Source organism: Grammomys surdaster, unplaced genomic scaffold (assembly GCF_004785775.1).
Source record: "Grammomys surdaster isolate TR1022 unplaced genomic scaffold, NIH_TR_1.0 125368, whole genome shotgun sequence".
Taxonomy (NCBI): Eukaryota; Metazoa; Chordata; class Mammalia; order Rodentia; family Muridae; genus Grammomys; species Grammomys surdaster.
Window position 1 is genome coordinate 169,414 of NW_021620240.1, and position 15,120 is coordinate 184,533.

At 47.7% G+C, this 15,120-nt stretch overlaps 1 protein-coding gene across 1 annotated transcript in view; it reads right to left on the reverse strand.

The window, feature by feature from the left end:
• Positions 1-1,165: 1,165 nt before the first annotated feature.
• Positions 1,166-15,120, reverse strand: part of LOC114637667 (arachidonate 15-lipoxygenase) — a 28,440-nt gene continuing 14,485 nt past the window's right edge. The window contains exons 2-15 of the mRNA XM_028785925.1: positions 9,413-9,571; positions 7,890-8,094; positions 7,504-7,585; positions 7,308-7,430; positions 7,075-7,178; positions 6,721-6,881; positions 5,421-5,564; positions 4,386-4,595; positions 3,394-3,480; positions 3,133-3,302; positions 2,871-2,992; positions 2,199-2,299; positions 1,913-2,080; positions 1,166-1,819 (exon numbers count right to left, since the gene is read on the reverse strand). Coding sequence (XP_028641758.1) covers positions 1,640-1,819; positions 1,913-2,080; positions 2,199-2,299; positions 2,871-2,992; positions 3,133-3,302; positions 3,394-3,480; positions 4,386-4,595; positions 5,421-5,564; positions 6,721-6,881; positions 7,075-7,178; positions 7,308-7,430; positions 7,504-7,585; positions 7,890-8,094; positions 9,413-9,547 — 1,992 coding nt within the window. The 5' untranslated portion in view covers positions 9,548-9,571 and the 3' untranslated portion in view covers positions 1,166-1,639. The remainder of the gene's footprint in view (positions 1,820-1,912; positions 2,081-2,198; positions 2,300-2,870; positions 2,993-3,132; positions 3,303-3,393; positions 3,481-4,385; positions 4,596-5,420; positions 5,565-6,720; positions 6,882-7,074; positions 7,179-7,307; positions 7,431-7,503; positions 7,586-7,889; positions 8,095-9,412; positions 9,572-15,120) is intronic.

Here is a 15,120-nt window from a genome sequence, read left to right on the forward strand (position 1 = left end):
GCTTTTTCATAAAGATTGTCCACTTTTCTGGTCTTATAGTCCTAGGTTCCCTTCCCACAGGTTCTCCTAGCACCGCCCTCCCCAACACCCTCACTGCACCCCTCACCAGATTCTGTAGCTCCGTTGTAGGAACACCCCCACCCCCACTTCCCCCCTCAGCAGACTCTTTAGTTCTGCTGTGGAAACTACAGTGTGTTCTCCTGACTTTGGAGATTTTCACAGCTTCTAATATTACATTCTACCCCCACACCTAAGGTCTTCCCTTGTCTTTCAAGAACTGAAGGTAACGCCCAGTGGTAATGCTCTTGCCTAGCAGGCTGGGGCCTTGGGGTCCATCCCAAGTAACACACAGGCATATACAGATCAGACCAGGTCTCAAACATGTCTTCCATGGAATTAAGATCTAGGTCAATGTCATGGTTTGAATATGGCCCAGGGAGTGGCACTATTAGGAGGTGTGGCCTTGTTGAAATAGGTGTGTCACTGTGGGCATGGGCTTTAAGATCTTCATCCTAACTACCTGGAAGTCAGTCTTCCACTAGCAGCCTTCAGATGAAGATGTAGAACTCTCAGCTCCTCCTGTACCATGTCTGCCTGGATGCTGCCATACTTCCACCTTGATGATAATGGACTGAACCTCTGAACCTGTAAGCCAGCCCCAATTAAATGTTGTCCTTATAAGACTTGCCTTGGTCACAGTGTCTGTTCACAGCAGTAAACCCTAGCTAAGACAGTCAAGCAGCTTTGTTTTCTTAAGGGAACACTTTGTCCTTAACATGGACTGGGTTTGTCTTTAATGCACATAGGTTGTCATAGGAAGAAAGAAAAACCCCCAAGTTTATTCTTCCAAAATGTTAGTCTGGTGCCCGAGTTAGATGTTCTTAAGTCCTGCTGTACTAAGAGACTCATGAGGCTCTCCAGACTTCTTATTTCAATTTGGAGCTTCCCAATTGGCAAATGAAAGACAGCTTTTAAATATGTCTCTTAATCCTTGAAACCAAATATCTCCAGCCAGAAACGTTTTTAAAAGTTTGATCAGTTTCCCACCATTTACATTTTCTATGTGATTTGTAAAATGAAAATCTTGAGAATTCAATAGCTTGGCAATTACTATAGTTAAACTATTTTTTCCCCAAATCCTGCCCAGGTAGAGAGAACCTCTGGATGCTCTATAATCTTTGCAACATTTTATTTAAAGTAATTAGGTCTGTGTTCTTTTCTATCACTAGCCCAAAACATCTTTTATTGTCGTTATTAGACTCTATGAGGTTTGAAATCTATTTGATTCATAAACGGTGTGTAACAATGTATATTATCTCCCTTTTGTGTTCCCAACGTGCTTTTCCTGACCATGGCTATTATTTACCTTATGGGGAAGGAAAAGCAGAAAAAAAAAAAAAGAATGAAAGGTGGCATTCTGGGTAATGCATCCAAAGCAAAATGTGTTCACTATAGCAGACAATGAAAAGCTGGCTCTTGGAGGAGGGTCCCACATGGGCAGAGGGCAGGGCTTGTTAGGTGGAGGGCGGGGCTTGGGCTAGCAGGGGGCGGGGCTTGGGAAGGCAGGACTGCGGCCACTAGAACATAGGGATGTACTTGGGTGGTCTTGACTAAACAACAAAGCAGGAGTTGGGGATGCTCATATGGCCACGCTGTTTTCCACCATGCTGGGCCTCAGGTACTCATAAGGTATGTCCAAGCTCTTATTCCGAATCTCAATTTCCTTATCCAAGGCAGCCAGCTCCTCTCTGAACTTCTTCAGCACAGCTTTGGCCTCAGGGTTTGAAAAGTGTTCCTCTGAATGCTGGCCCAGGGACACCTGGAATGCAGGAGGGAAAGCAGTTTAAGCCTGTGACCCCAATCAGTTTTGGGGTGCAGAATTTCCTCTGGACCCTGAATGATTGACTCTCACCATAACAGTCTGGCGTCTGCCCAGGAGCCAAACGACATTTATCTGGAGAGTAGACTGATTAGGGTTGGGCAGTGTAGCCATCAGCTTCTCCATTGTGGCGTCCTTGGTGGTAGGAGGTGGCAGCCGCATGGTGCAGGGTGCATTAGGAACCCAATAGAACCAATCCAGCTGGAGAGACAGTGATTGAGGGTCAAGGCTGGCTAAACAGGAAGCCCTTGGTCCACATGCTCACATTCCCCTCCCCCACCACACTCCTCTCCCCCAGCTGTCTCCCTCTGGGAAGTACCTGGCCAAGATGGATGGAAGAGTGTTGCGCGGTGCATGTGAAGATGCACATGGTGATGAAGTGGCAAGCCTGAGCCCGAGACTGAAGAGAGGTGGGGAAGCCTACAAGAGGTGTGAACAGTTAGCCTGTGATGTCACCAGACCCACTAGAAGTGAGGCCTGGAGAGGAGAAGGAGAGGTGAGAAGGGATGCCAGGAAATCTCAGGACCCTGTGTAAGCTGGCATGAGAGAGAGGGTGGCGAGGGAAGAGAGGAGCCCTGGCACCTATGTCATAACCCTTCCCCGTGGCTCAAGGATCCTTGTCAAAGGGAGGACAGATAGACTGTAAGAGCCAGGGTGAGTGAGGACCTACGTACTCATGAACTGACAGTGACCGTGGCTGCCTGCAAGATAAATCAGTGAACATTGTGGAATAGAATAGGAAGGGCTCTTGCGTCCCCACCCCTAACTGAAGAACTATGGTCATTTGATGGCTTCTGAGGGACGCCAGTTTTCTTTGAGCGTGAGGTTACTGTTAAACTTTTATGAACATTGTTCTTACTTTACTTTACCTAGAAAAAAAAAAACTTTGAGAGTTTTCGTAAAGATTGAAATGCTTCTCATAGAAGCAGAGAGGGTTCTGGAGGAGTCTCAGAGCTTATGTCTTAGTTCTAAGGCCAGGGATTCCTCTTACCTCTGTCCTGGGCACCTTGCAGCCCAGTTTCAGTGATCTCTCGGCACCAGGTCTGCAGCTCGTAGTCATCTCCCACGGCTTTGTCCGACTTGTAGTGGAGATAGAACACCCCCGTCACGTACCTGCCATCAAAGGTCAGGGCAAGCTGAAGCCCTCTGCTCCCTGATCAGACGGCTGGGTCATAGACACAGACCTCCTATTCTCCTGGCCTTCTCCACCCACACCAGCACGCAAACCTGTCCTGCAGCCCTGTTGACCTCACCGATTTATGACTTGCCAGAGCTGCAAGGCATCTTTAGCATAGAAGCAAGTCTCAATATCCAAGAGTCCTCGCTCAGCCAAGTCGTCAGGGGGACACAGTGAGCTGTAGGTCAGGAAGGCTCCAGCTTGCTTGAGAAGATCCAGGTGGCCTCCTCCACCCGTGCTCATTGCCTAAAGGACCAGGGACAGGCAATCAAGTCTAATCAAGCTGCCCTGAAGCCAGAGGACAGAGTGAACCTAGAACCCACTTCTGTCCCCATACCTTGTCAAAAAAGCCTCTCTCTGAGATCAGGTCACTCCTGGCCCGGACATTAATTTCCATGGTGTAGAGCAGGTGAGGAACTAGAAGCTGGGAGAAGAAAAGGGATGGGGTAAGGCAGAAGGAGTCTATGACAGGTCCCTACAGCAAACAGACTTGATGAGGGAAAAGTGGAGCTCTGAGGGAAGGGAATGGTTGTGAGGCTACAGCTCTGAGGGAAGGGCATGGTCATGAGGCTATGTAGCCCTCAATAACGATAATGTGCTGTTTGCTGCCTGACTGGTGCCACAAGCATCAAATTACTGCTTTCTGACACTCTCTTTTATTCTCTGTGTTTTCTTTTCAACAGTCTTTCTTGATCACCCAAAAGAAACACACACAGTGCCATTCTGCTTCTCTACAGCCCCATCACAGCCAGCATGTTGAATAGAATCACTATTGGGGTTTGTGGTTGTTTTGTTTTGTTTCCTCTTACTGGAGATAAAAGTCCCAAAAGATCAGATGTTACCACAGGCTTCTAAACTAGTTCTATGTAGAGGCATCTAATACCAATTTAAATGGATGAACTCTTTGCTCTGATTGGCTGGAGTAAACCAGGCTACTCTTATTGCTCTAGGCCATTGTTTCAGAACTCTTCAAAGACCGCTGTAAAGAATCTGTTGTGTTATTTGCATGGTTCCCTCTGATTGGATGGAATCTTTAAGTCATTCCCACCAACTTTTGTACTGTATGTATTATATCTATGTTTTGTACATAAGAGGAATAGAATCTTTACACCCTTTTCTGAGGAATCACTTGTATACACCCCCTTGGGAATTAGTGCCACTGAAAGTGTAGAGGACACCAGCTCACACTCCCTTTCTCCCTCGTCTCCATTGTTCATCTCATCTCTTCTCATTGTCCTGAACCCTGAGATGCCACTGAGAGACCTTCTCAGAGGCAAGAGTGTGTAGTAGGCTGAGAGATGCAGATAGAACAAAAAATTAAGGTGTTACCTTAAAAACAGGGTGCACAGAAGGCAGGCACCTCATGGTGGCCACAGCAAAGACTTCAGCCATCAAGTGTCCCCTCAGAAGATGAGCCTGCAGCTCATGAAGCTGCAAGTCAGAGCTACGGACCCAGCATTTGGCTAGGAGCCAGTCCACTGGGGGATCCGAGGGCGTGAAAATCGGTGGTGGAGTAGATCCAATTTTGGGCAGTTCAAGCTGGAGCAAAACAAGAGTGTGAAGAAAGGGCTGGATGAAGACCTGCTTGTCAACAGCTCAGCGATCTGTTTCCTCCATCCCCCACGCACGCAGGCATCTTGGGCTCTCCCTCATCTTTCAACACCATCTCACCACAAAGGTCGGAGTCTCTGGGTTTCAGCTACTAGTTTTAGAGGATTTGTATATGTCCTCATTACTTCAAAATTGGCAGGACCAAAGCCTACCTGGGTGTCTGCCCCTCTTTACTTGTCCTGTTTCTGAAGAAACCTGTCCGACTTCCACTTTTCCTGTCTCCACTCCAAGGCAGTTGATTCTCCCTCTGCTCTCCCTCCTCTCCAGCCCTATGGCTACTACTCACCCAAGAGCCCACCATCCCCTGAAACCTTAGCTTAAGACCCTAATCCCAGCATTAGTAATCCCCTTCTCTCCATTCTAACACTGACTATGGAGAGGAGCTGTCCACATTGCTCCTCCTGAGCTCAGTTTAGGTAACCTTTCCCACCTCAGTGCAAGCCACAAAAATCTCCCGGCTTCTCCACCTCAGTCTCTTCATCTTACTCTGGGGATACATCCCACCCATCCTCCCAACACTCCTCCCAGGAGCCCCCCTGAACTGGCTCTGTCCTTGGCATTGGAGCTTAGACATGCTGATTAGTCTGTCTCTCCTGCAAAGCCACAAACCCTTAAAGTCAAAGCCTGCCCATGTCCTCCTCTAGTGCCTCCTCGGTACCTTAGGGAAATGCCACTGCAGAGAAATGGGAGAGAACTTGAACCATAGGCTCAGCTGAGGAGGCCACCCTGGGGTACAAGCCCTGGTCCTCTCACCTGGATGGCTATGGGCAAGAGTTGCCCGTCAGGTTGCAGCTTCAGCATGACGAGAGGGGCAGCCAGGTACTGCTGGCTGCAGAGGATGGTATTAGCCTTGATCCCATCCAGAAGGAAGAAATCCGCTTCAAACAACGTGCCATTCTGCATAGCGAGAGATATCAGGAGCTTCTGTCAGCATTGAGAATCTTCTCCCACCCTGAGTGCCCAAGAAGGAGCCGAGAAAGAAGAGAAATGGCCTGTCTCCATCAGTCACCTGGCACTGTTTGTCCTATTACTTCATGAAAGTCTTCTCATTCTTCTTCCCTTTTCTTTCTCTCTTACATTTGTTTGTTTGTGTGTGTGTGTGTTTGTATATGTGTATTCATGTATGTGGACACGTGTTTGTCATGACATTGTATGACCATCAGAAGCCAACTGATGGGAAGTAGCACTCTCCTTTTACCACATGGGTCCCAGGGATCAATTAAGATTGTTATGCTTGGCAGCAAGTAACTTTAACTGGCCTTATCACATGTAGTCCTTATATGTTCCATTAAAATTACTCCTGATTACAGGAGAGGAAACGGAAAGGGTTTTCCAGCATACTGGTATCTTGGCAATCGGAGGCCAAGGAATTACCACGAAGTCACACCATGCAACAAACCTCACACATGAGATTTATTGGGGAGAGACACAGAATCGCGACTGCCTCTGAACAGGAACAGAGACAGCAGCAGGCTGAGGAGAGGGCTGTGCGGTTACAGGGTCTTTGGAGCATGCACAGTGAGCTAGTGGAGCATGCGCAGTGAGCTAATGAGAAAGTACAACGAGGCCAGAAGTATCGCTTGGCTGTGAACCTTGAATAATGGGGTTGGGGATTTCCAAGACCCGAGTTCACAGACCCAGGACGGGGAGTACTTACAATCACACAGTATATGGACAGCAAAACCAGGATTCAGACGCAAATCTATCTGGCCCCATGAGTGTTGTCATTGTCTTACATTGATTCCTAATTAACCCCAGCCCTGCCTTGGATTCCGTCACCCAGCACCTCTCTGGACCCATGGTCTCCAGGACGGTGTCAGGTCTCTCCTTGCCACCTCACTAAGACCCCTCTCTTCAACTATGTACTCTTCTCCTGTGGTGGGAAAGCCACGGTACGACATTTCTCCACATTAGTCTAGGATTTCTCCTGCAGGATCCTCCCTTGACAACCAGCAGGAAGTAGAATCAACAGTAAATCTGAGCGCAGTACACTCGACACTGGCACCCACCTCCACTTCCCTGCTTGGCCTTCCTGGTACTTTGATGTCCATACCTTGAGCTCCTCGTTCAGCTGGGCCTGTAGTTCCTCCATCCCCGGAGGGAATACCAGGCGGGCAGGAAGACAAGTAGACCGCTTCAGTACCATGGGGTTAGCACCATTGAGAAACTGGTACCCAAAGAAAGCATCCTCTTTCCAGGAGTTTCGAACCCGCTCTAAGGATGGGAGGTGAACGTCTAAGATCCAAATTCCTGGACCTTCCAACACCCACCAAACCATCCCTGCTTGACCCAGACGACCAGAGATGTTAGACAAAAGGCTCGGACCCACCCTCAACCTGGCTTTCTCAATCTCCTTGCACTGGGAAAGGTTTGGGGGTAAGAGTAATTTTGGAGTAGGTGAACTAACCGGCCATCTTGGTGTGGCCACTCTTGAAAACATAGTTGAAGTCGTCTAGGCTTTTCCAGCAGGTCACAGTATTTTTAGGAAAGTTGATAACAGCATCCATTTTCCTTTAGGGAAGAATAGGGCAAAGGGTTTGGCAGTTGTACTTAGAACCAAACATTACAGTGAAAGGTGCCATAGACTAGACCAGCACACACACACACCCTGTCCCTCAAGCCTGGTACCCTTGTCCTTACCCCAGAACCTGTGAAGCTTCAAATTCAATTCTTTTGTCCTCTCGAAATCGCTGATCTATAGGAAGGTCAGATATACTGGCCGCCGCCACGTTCAGGATTGAGCCATCCTTCCAGTTGCCCCACCTGAGGGCAGAAGTGACATCAGGCCCTGGCACTGCAGAGTCAGCTCAGTGCAGGTCCCCTGGGTCAGCCTCACCTGTACAAATTCCTCCTCTCTTCAAGCTCCTCCTCCCTGTGTTTCCTGAACAGGCCTTGAGAGTCTTCAACCACGGTGCAGCCTAGAAGCCGGGAAGAGAGAGGTACTCTGGATGTCCACTGAGAGCTTCTCTAGCCCCTGCCAGCTGTACCTCTTCAGGCAGCCCTGGTTGTCCCCTGTGCATGCATCTTCATGTCCCTCCCAAAACCTCTATGACCCCCTGAGCCAGCAACTCTCTTCTTTGTCAGCTCATTTCAAACAAACAAACAAACAAACAAACAAGCATTCCCCAGGCTCTAGCTCCCACACGCTGCCTCCTCTTCCTCACACAACTGAGGCTCCGTTCCCCCAATGCCTCTTCACACACCTCCAACCCCTCTGCTCACCAGTGCCCTCAGGGAGGCTCAGGATGCTGGTGCCCTGAACCCATCGGTAACAGGGGAACGTGTACTCTGATCCTTGATCTCCGGGGCCCTTCACAGAAATCCAGTTGCAGAACCAGGCATCATCCGTGAGATAATGCCATTTCTGTACCCTCACGAATATCAGTGGCCCAAGGTATTCTGACACATCCACCTTAAATTCTGCCTCCTGCAGATTAAACACAGGGACACAGAATGGGGTGCTCAGGCTGAGTTCTGCTTCCCCTGGGCCACAGGGACAGTGATGAAAAGGGGCTCCGTGACAGCATTCAGGGTCGTCATCTCAACCAAGAGTGAGAGGATTAGGGATGGAAGATGGGAAGGTACACTCCTTCCTTCCCTTTGTCCTCCGTGGGTGAGGGCTAGATGCGGGGGGGGGGGGGGGGAGGACACTGGAAACCCTGCCTGAAGCCCAGTGAGGACACAGGTAAGATCCCACCAAGGCAGAAGGCCCATGGGAATTCCGTTTGGCCTGAGCCAGGGTTTCTAGAGGATGGTCTCTAAGGAGAAACCTGGATTTGGAGAGTCAGGGTTGGTGAGAGAGAATGAAATCAGAGAAGACACCGGGCAGAGTCTACAGACATTGTAGAGGCTGAAAGGACCAGTTCCTTCCTGAAGCTAGGGCACAGAGAACCATGGGGGCTGGGGAGCCAAACAGGACCAGCTCCGGAGGGATGGAGAGTAAGCTAGAGGCTTTGCAGTTAGTAGGGAAGCAGCTGGAGATGTCGGAAGGCTTTAACAGTGGGAATGAACTAAGGAGAGCTCAAGGTGACTCAGAGTGTGAGCATCTAGCAGACCTTGGTCAAGGACTGCGCAGACATCGGGTAAGACATTTAGGAGGTAGAGCTGACTAAGTTTGCTCCATTCTTGGATAGATGAAGACTAAGGAAGGAGGGCGCAGTAAGACCCTCATATCTATATCTTTCTTTGAAGTGACCATAAGCCAAAATGCAGATCTGGAGATCTGAAAGAATTTGAGAGTGAGAAAAGAAAAAAGAAGAGGGGAGGAGAGGGGGAGGGAGGAGAGGGAAAGGGAAGGGAGGGGAGGGAAGGGGAGGGGATCCAGACCAGCCACATATAAACAGGGAGCCTTTGCTTCCCGCCTCCCACCTTCCTTCCTGTCTCAACACCCACTCAACCCTAAGACCAGAGATCCAGGATCTGCAGAGAAGATGGGACATCCTAACTTTTAAAAAATAGAGACATCCTGGCAGCTGGCACTACTAACACTGGCACTACTGTACAACACAGTTCTGTGAAGTGAGGGACACACAGGACTATCCCACTCAGTGTGGCCAGGAGGCAGCATAGTTATTGAGCGCTCACCGAATGCCTCTGTGCGCCCTTTCCGCTTTCCGAGGCTGTGAGCGCCTTCCTCTGAGTTAAGGGGCCTCCCCGCATCGGGGCTCCTAGGGATTTCTCTGATTTTGCCACAATACCCCTCCACCCACCCTCGGGCAGCTCAGGCCCAGCTCTACACAGCTCACCGAGTTCCGACAGGGTCGTAGCAGCTTCCCGAGAGATGCCTCCCCATGCTGTCCGACCAACCACAGGTAGACCTCGTTGTTAGAGCCCGCGTACATGGAGTCCCCGGTGGAGATGCGGATGCGGTAGACACCCATCTTGCAGATGAAGTTTTCTCCCTTCTGAGAATCAAGAGGGGAAGATGAGCTAAATAAGAAAGCGGAGGCCCCGCCCCTTCAGAAGTCTAGTTTAGGATTAAGCAGTAGGTGCCAAACAACCCCTCCAATCAACCCCGCCTCTGCCCCTTACAGGGGCCCAGCCCAAAAAGGCGGGGACCTGGGCAAAGCAGAGCTCCCAAAAGTCATTTTGGTGAGAGGAGGATAGGAGGGAGAAGTAGATGGGGATTTGAAAAGAAAACATGTAAGAAAGAATCAATATCTGGTCCAGCCTCCCACACCCCCCACCCTTCACCACCAACCCCCCGCGCAGCGCGCACACACACACTCGCACATGCTATCTCTCACGCACACATACCCACTTGCACACATATACACACGTGAGTGCGCGCATCACTAGTGGGTTCACCCATGCCCACGGATAATCTTAAGGTTACAGGTGCTGTGCAGCATTTAAAGGCAGCACATTTTATCCACCCAATTAATTCCACCAGCTCTGTACACTTGGTCCATCCTGAGGCAGGCTCTGGGTTCATCCCTTTAAGTTTAAAAGCATACAGACATCTCCTGATGTCTGCATAATAAAACCCCAAATTACCTGGCCTTCAAAGCCCTCAGAAACCTGATTTTCTCCCTCCCCACACTGCATTCCTGCTGAAGCCCTTTGTTCCCCAGACCCACCACCAAAGACTCTGTATTATTTGCTGGAGAACTGTGTACTCAGGGTCAACTGTACTCATCCTTCCAAATCCTAAAGAGACTCTAGCTTCTCAAGTGCCTTCTACACCCACCCAGAGATAACTATCTTCTACACTGCCTACCCCCAGAGGTGCTTCTGCTGCTCCCTGCTTAATGCTGCACCCTGATCATCTGTGTGTCTGTATCACCAGCTCACAGGAGCTCCTCCTAGGCCAAGACCACATCCAGCTCAACTTAGTCATTTGTTGTTATTATTGTTAAACCCAGAACCCATTGATCTGGATGCAACTGTACTTACATCCTTCCTCTAGGGAAACACGGGTCCACAGAGACTCTCAGGCCATGTGACTAATACGGAGTAACAAAATAACCTGGTGCTATTCTGTCATGGAGTGTTATAAACTGAATTAAACAAATAAAGAAATGCGTCGGTGGTGAATAGCGGTCTCCACTATGAGTCAGTTCTGTGCACATTCCCAAGCTAATACACACCTCCCACTGAAATGAGAATCACATATTTGTCCTGACCCGATGGCGGGAAAGAACTGAGGTCAGCATTACTCTCAGGCACGTATGGTACTTACAGGAACTTTTGCTAACCTGAATTGTTCTGCTTCTGTAAATGCAAGGCTCTCTGCTCTGGGATCAAATAGAAATACCATGGTGACACAAGTGTGCTCTATTCTTAAAAGTTCACATTCTTTCATGCTTGCTAACAGGCACCACAACTACATCAACGGGAGAGACCAAACTTGTGATTTTCACCTTCACCCCAGCTCAGTCAGCTCAGGGCTTCCTCTAGCTTGATAGTCACAACAGTGTGTATCCCTGGATAGATCTGTGTGGCTCAACAAAAATTTCAAATTCATAAAAAGCTCATCCTGGACTCCTCTTGGGTAAGAACAGCCTTGCTACAATGCCATGTTTGTCTCTGTGGTACACAGGGTAACATAATTCATACACTCTCTGCTCTGCATTCCCCCCGCATCTTAACACAGATCAGGAAGTTGTTTCACAGCAATGCACGTAGATCTCCCTTAATTTTGAAGGTTGCTGTTGTTTTGCTGTAATATAGTCTTACCAGCTCCTTAAACATAGATATTCAAGTTATTAGCAATCTCCTGTGACGATTTTTGTTTATAGCAATAAATCCAGTGCTTATATCACTCCTCGCAGGCAAATACGTCAATAGCACAAAATCCTAGAGATGCAATTAATAAGGCAAATGCATGTGTAATTTTGGCAGAGAGTAAGGAATCCCCACCATAGGCTGGAAAGATGTCACTTGCTTTGTAGCATGGGACCTGGTTTAGTTCCCAGCACTTACACGGTGGCTCACAACCACCCATTAACTCCAGTTCAAGGGAATCCTCCCCCATCTTACCCTTGTGAGCATGAAACGTATTCATACAGGCAATGAACTCACATATAAGAAACTAAAATTGCCTGCTTTAGAAAGATGTACCAGTTTATGGTTCTGTCAGTGTGCAGTGTATGAGAATGTCTCTTCTCCCTTACTCTTCTCATTGTGGGATAACCATTTTTACCTTAGATAATCTAGTGGTTGGTGGATTTTTTTGTTTTTGTTTTTTTTGTTTTTTGTTTTGTTTTTTGTTTTGTTTTGTTTGTTTTGTTTTTTTGTTTTGTTTTGTTTTGTTTTTTTGTTTTTTTGAGACAGGGTTTCTCTGTATAGCCCGGGCTGTCCTGGAACTCACTCTGTAGACCAGATTGTCCTGGAACTCAGAAATCCGGCTGCCTCTGCTTCCCAAGTGCTGGGATTAAAGGCGTGTGCTACCACCACCCGGCCTGGTGTTTTTTTTTTGTTTTTTTAATGGCCTCACATATTATTTTCTGTGACTGGCTGCCCCAGTTTCCCATTGCGTCTAGGTCTATTTCTGAATTGTTTGTGAGACAACTCATACACTAGGAAAATTAGCTCTTCACGGGCTTACTGCTGCTAGCTACATGTTCCTTCTTGCCTACACCAGCGTCGTGGTCTTGCTTTTCTTCTATAACATTGCTCTTCCCTACGAGAAACCTGGACCCTTAGAGTGAAGCTGATTTCAGGTCTGACAGTGGATAAAACATAGGATAATCTTGGAACATTCTGTTGCTTCTCAAGGTAAGGATGCTTGTTCAGCAGGTCTGAGGCAGAGCTGAAAGAGCAAGATGTCTAACCCCAAGACTGCCACTGACAACACTTGATGTTCTAGGTGGAAAACCACAATAGTAATTAAGCTCATTTGTAATTGATTAATGTATAAAGCCAAAATTTTTTCTGTTGCAATAGAGAAAAAAATATCTTAGGAACCTACAACCTGTGTGCTAGGCTAGGTCGGCAACACAACCCGATCCTCAAGCACCAAGGTTGCAAAGGGTACCGGTCTTCTTAGTTTACAGTGTGCTCTGGTTTTTTCATTTTTTTATTCTGTCATGTTTTTACTTTATATTTATTTATAGCTTTTGTGTCTGGCTGTTTCACCTTTCTGTACACTTCCTACACATGTTCCTGGTGCCAGGGGAGGTAAGAAAAGGGCAACGGTTTCCCAGGAAAGAGAGTCGTGGATGGTTGGGAACCAAACCTGGATTCTCTGCAAGAGCAGCCAGTGCTCTTAACCACTGAGTCCCTCCAGACCTGCCTGTTCCACTCTTTAAGACTTGGACCAATCACTTTCCTCCATAACTGTGTCCACAGGAAGTACAAAAGCTGCTATCATTCCAGGAATCCCACACAGACCTGTCAACATCCAGTGGGAGAGGGACCATTCCTTCTGTGCCCCCTTGTTTAGGTGCCAGGAAAGCTGTTTCAGAAACTACTCAGCAGCTGCTTGTTGACCTAAAGTAAGGAACAGAGAGAGAAGCTCTCCAAAGAGTTTACTCAGAAAGACCATGGATTGCAGTCCCCACAGGCAAGCCACAAGGATCCCGAGGCAGAGCCACGGAGACAGAAAACAGTGTGCATCTAAGACAAATGTCTTTAAGGACAAAACGAAGACAGCTACCTGAGTTGTTTAAAAACAATTACTCTGAAAAAGGTAGCTTTGGTCACAGGGGAAGCAGGCAGCTCCCAGGCAAGTGTCTCTGTGACAAGAGTTCCTGTGACTGTTGGACCTGTGGGTCTCAACTCCAGGACACACAGTGCACAGAGACACGGAGACTGAGACTGATGCAAGCAGCAAGAGTTTTATTGTTCCAGCATGCCAGCATCACCCCCTCAACCAGGAAGGAGAGACCCCCTGCCCAAAAAGCACACACCTTTTATACCATTTCTTTGGGCAAACTTCAGCAACAATAGCTGGATTGGTTAACTGAAGTAGTTTCTAAATCTATTGGTTAAACACACTCAAGCATATACAGTCAGTTATTTTTGATGGGACAATGCATACCATGGGTTATGTAAGCCATAAGTGGCATGTGGCATACAGCCAGTATATTCTGTGGTTTTCCTTGGAATTGTTTTTTCTCACTTCTTTTCCTGTTATTTGAGACTCATCCTCTTTTTACCTTTTTGATTCTCCTGGTAGCCATTTTAAGTCAACTAAGGTCTCATGTGACAAGCAAACATTTTTGGGGCTCCTCCTTCCATAGACTCTCAACTTTGCTCATTCTGAAAATGTTCATGTTATCGAGTTTTATTTTTGTTGTTGTTGTTTTTGTTTGTTTGGTTGGTTTTTTTTTCAGCCAAAACTGAGAGCACAGACTGAAACCATTAAATGAAAAAGAGAAGCAGAAACATCATAATTCTTTCACCGTTGGTAGGATTCAGCTCTGAACGCAGAACAAGAACCGACACCCAAATAACCACAGGCTGCTTGCCACAAGCAAGAAGGCTGGGATAAAGAACTGGGGGGGGTAGACACCAAGTATGTCTGCTGGGATTAGCTTGTGAAGGCCTCAATTCACAATAACGTTCAAAAGGGAAAGTTATCATGAGCCTTCACAGCAGGGTATTGTGGGACTGGAGGTAGCTTAACTGTTAAAGGCTAGGCTGACAACAAAAAGGTATACCAAGAGGCTGGAGAGATGGCTCAGTAGTTAAGAGTACTTTTTGCAGACCTCTAAGGAGACAACTATATCAGGCTCCTGTCAGCATGCACTTCCTGACATCCACATCAGCGTCTACCTTTGGTGACTGCACATGGGATGAATACCCAGGTGGAATGGGTCTGCCAGAGTCTGACATATACAGAGGCGGATGCTCACAGCTAAACATTGAACTGATCAAGGGTTTCCCAATGGAGGAGTTAGAGAGAAAACTGAAGGAGCTGAAAGGGTTTTCAACCCCATGAGGAGAGCAACAATATCAACCAACCAGAGCTCCCAGGGTCTAAACCACCAGCCTGGGAGCACATAGGGAGGGACCCATGGCTCCAGCTATATATGTAGGGGAGGATGGCCTTGTCAGGCATAGGTGGGAGAGGAAATTCTTGGTCCCATGAAGGCTGGACACCCAGTGGGGAAGGGGAATTCGAGGGTGGGGAGGTGGGGGGCACATCCTCATAGAAGCAGGAGGGGGGATGGGATAGTGGGTTCCTGGATCGGGAGTGGGGGGGAATGGGGTAAGGAGGTAACATTTGAAATGTAAATAAAATATCCAATAAAAATAAGTTTAAAAAAAGAGTAATTGTTGTACTTCCAGAGAACCTGGGTTCAGTTCCCAGCACCCAAAGTGTGCCTCACAACCATCCATAGCTCCCATTTCCAGGGGGGTTGAACATTCTTTCTGACCTCCTCAGGCACCAGGCACACACATAGTATACATACATACATACATACATACATACATGCAGTCATACACATAAACTAAGTAAATCTTTTTTTAAAATATTTTAATAAAACAGTGAGTGACTAATTAG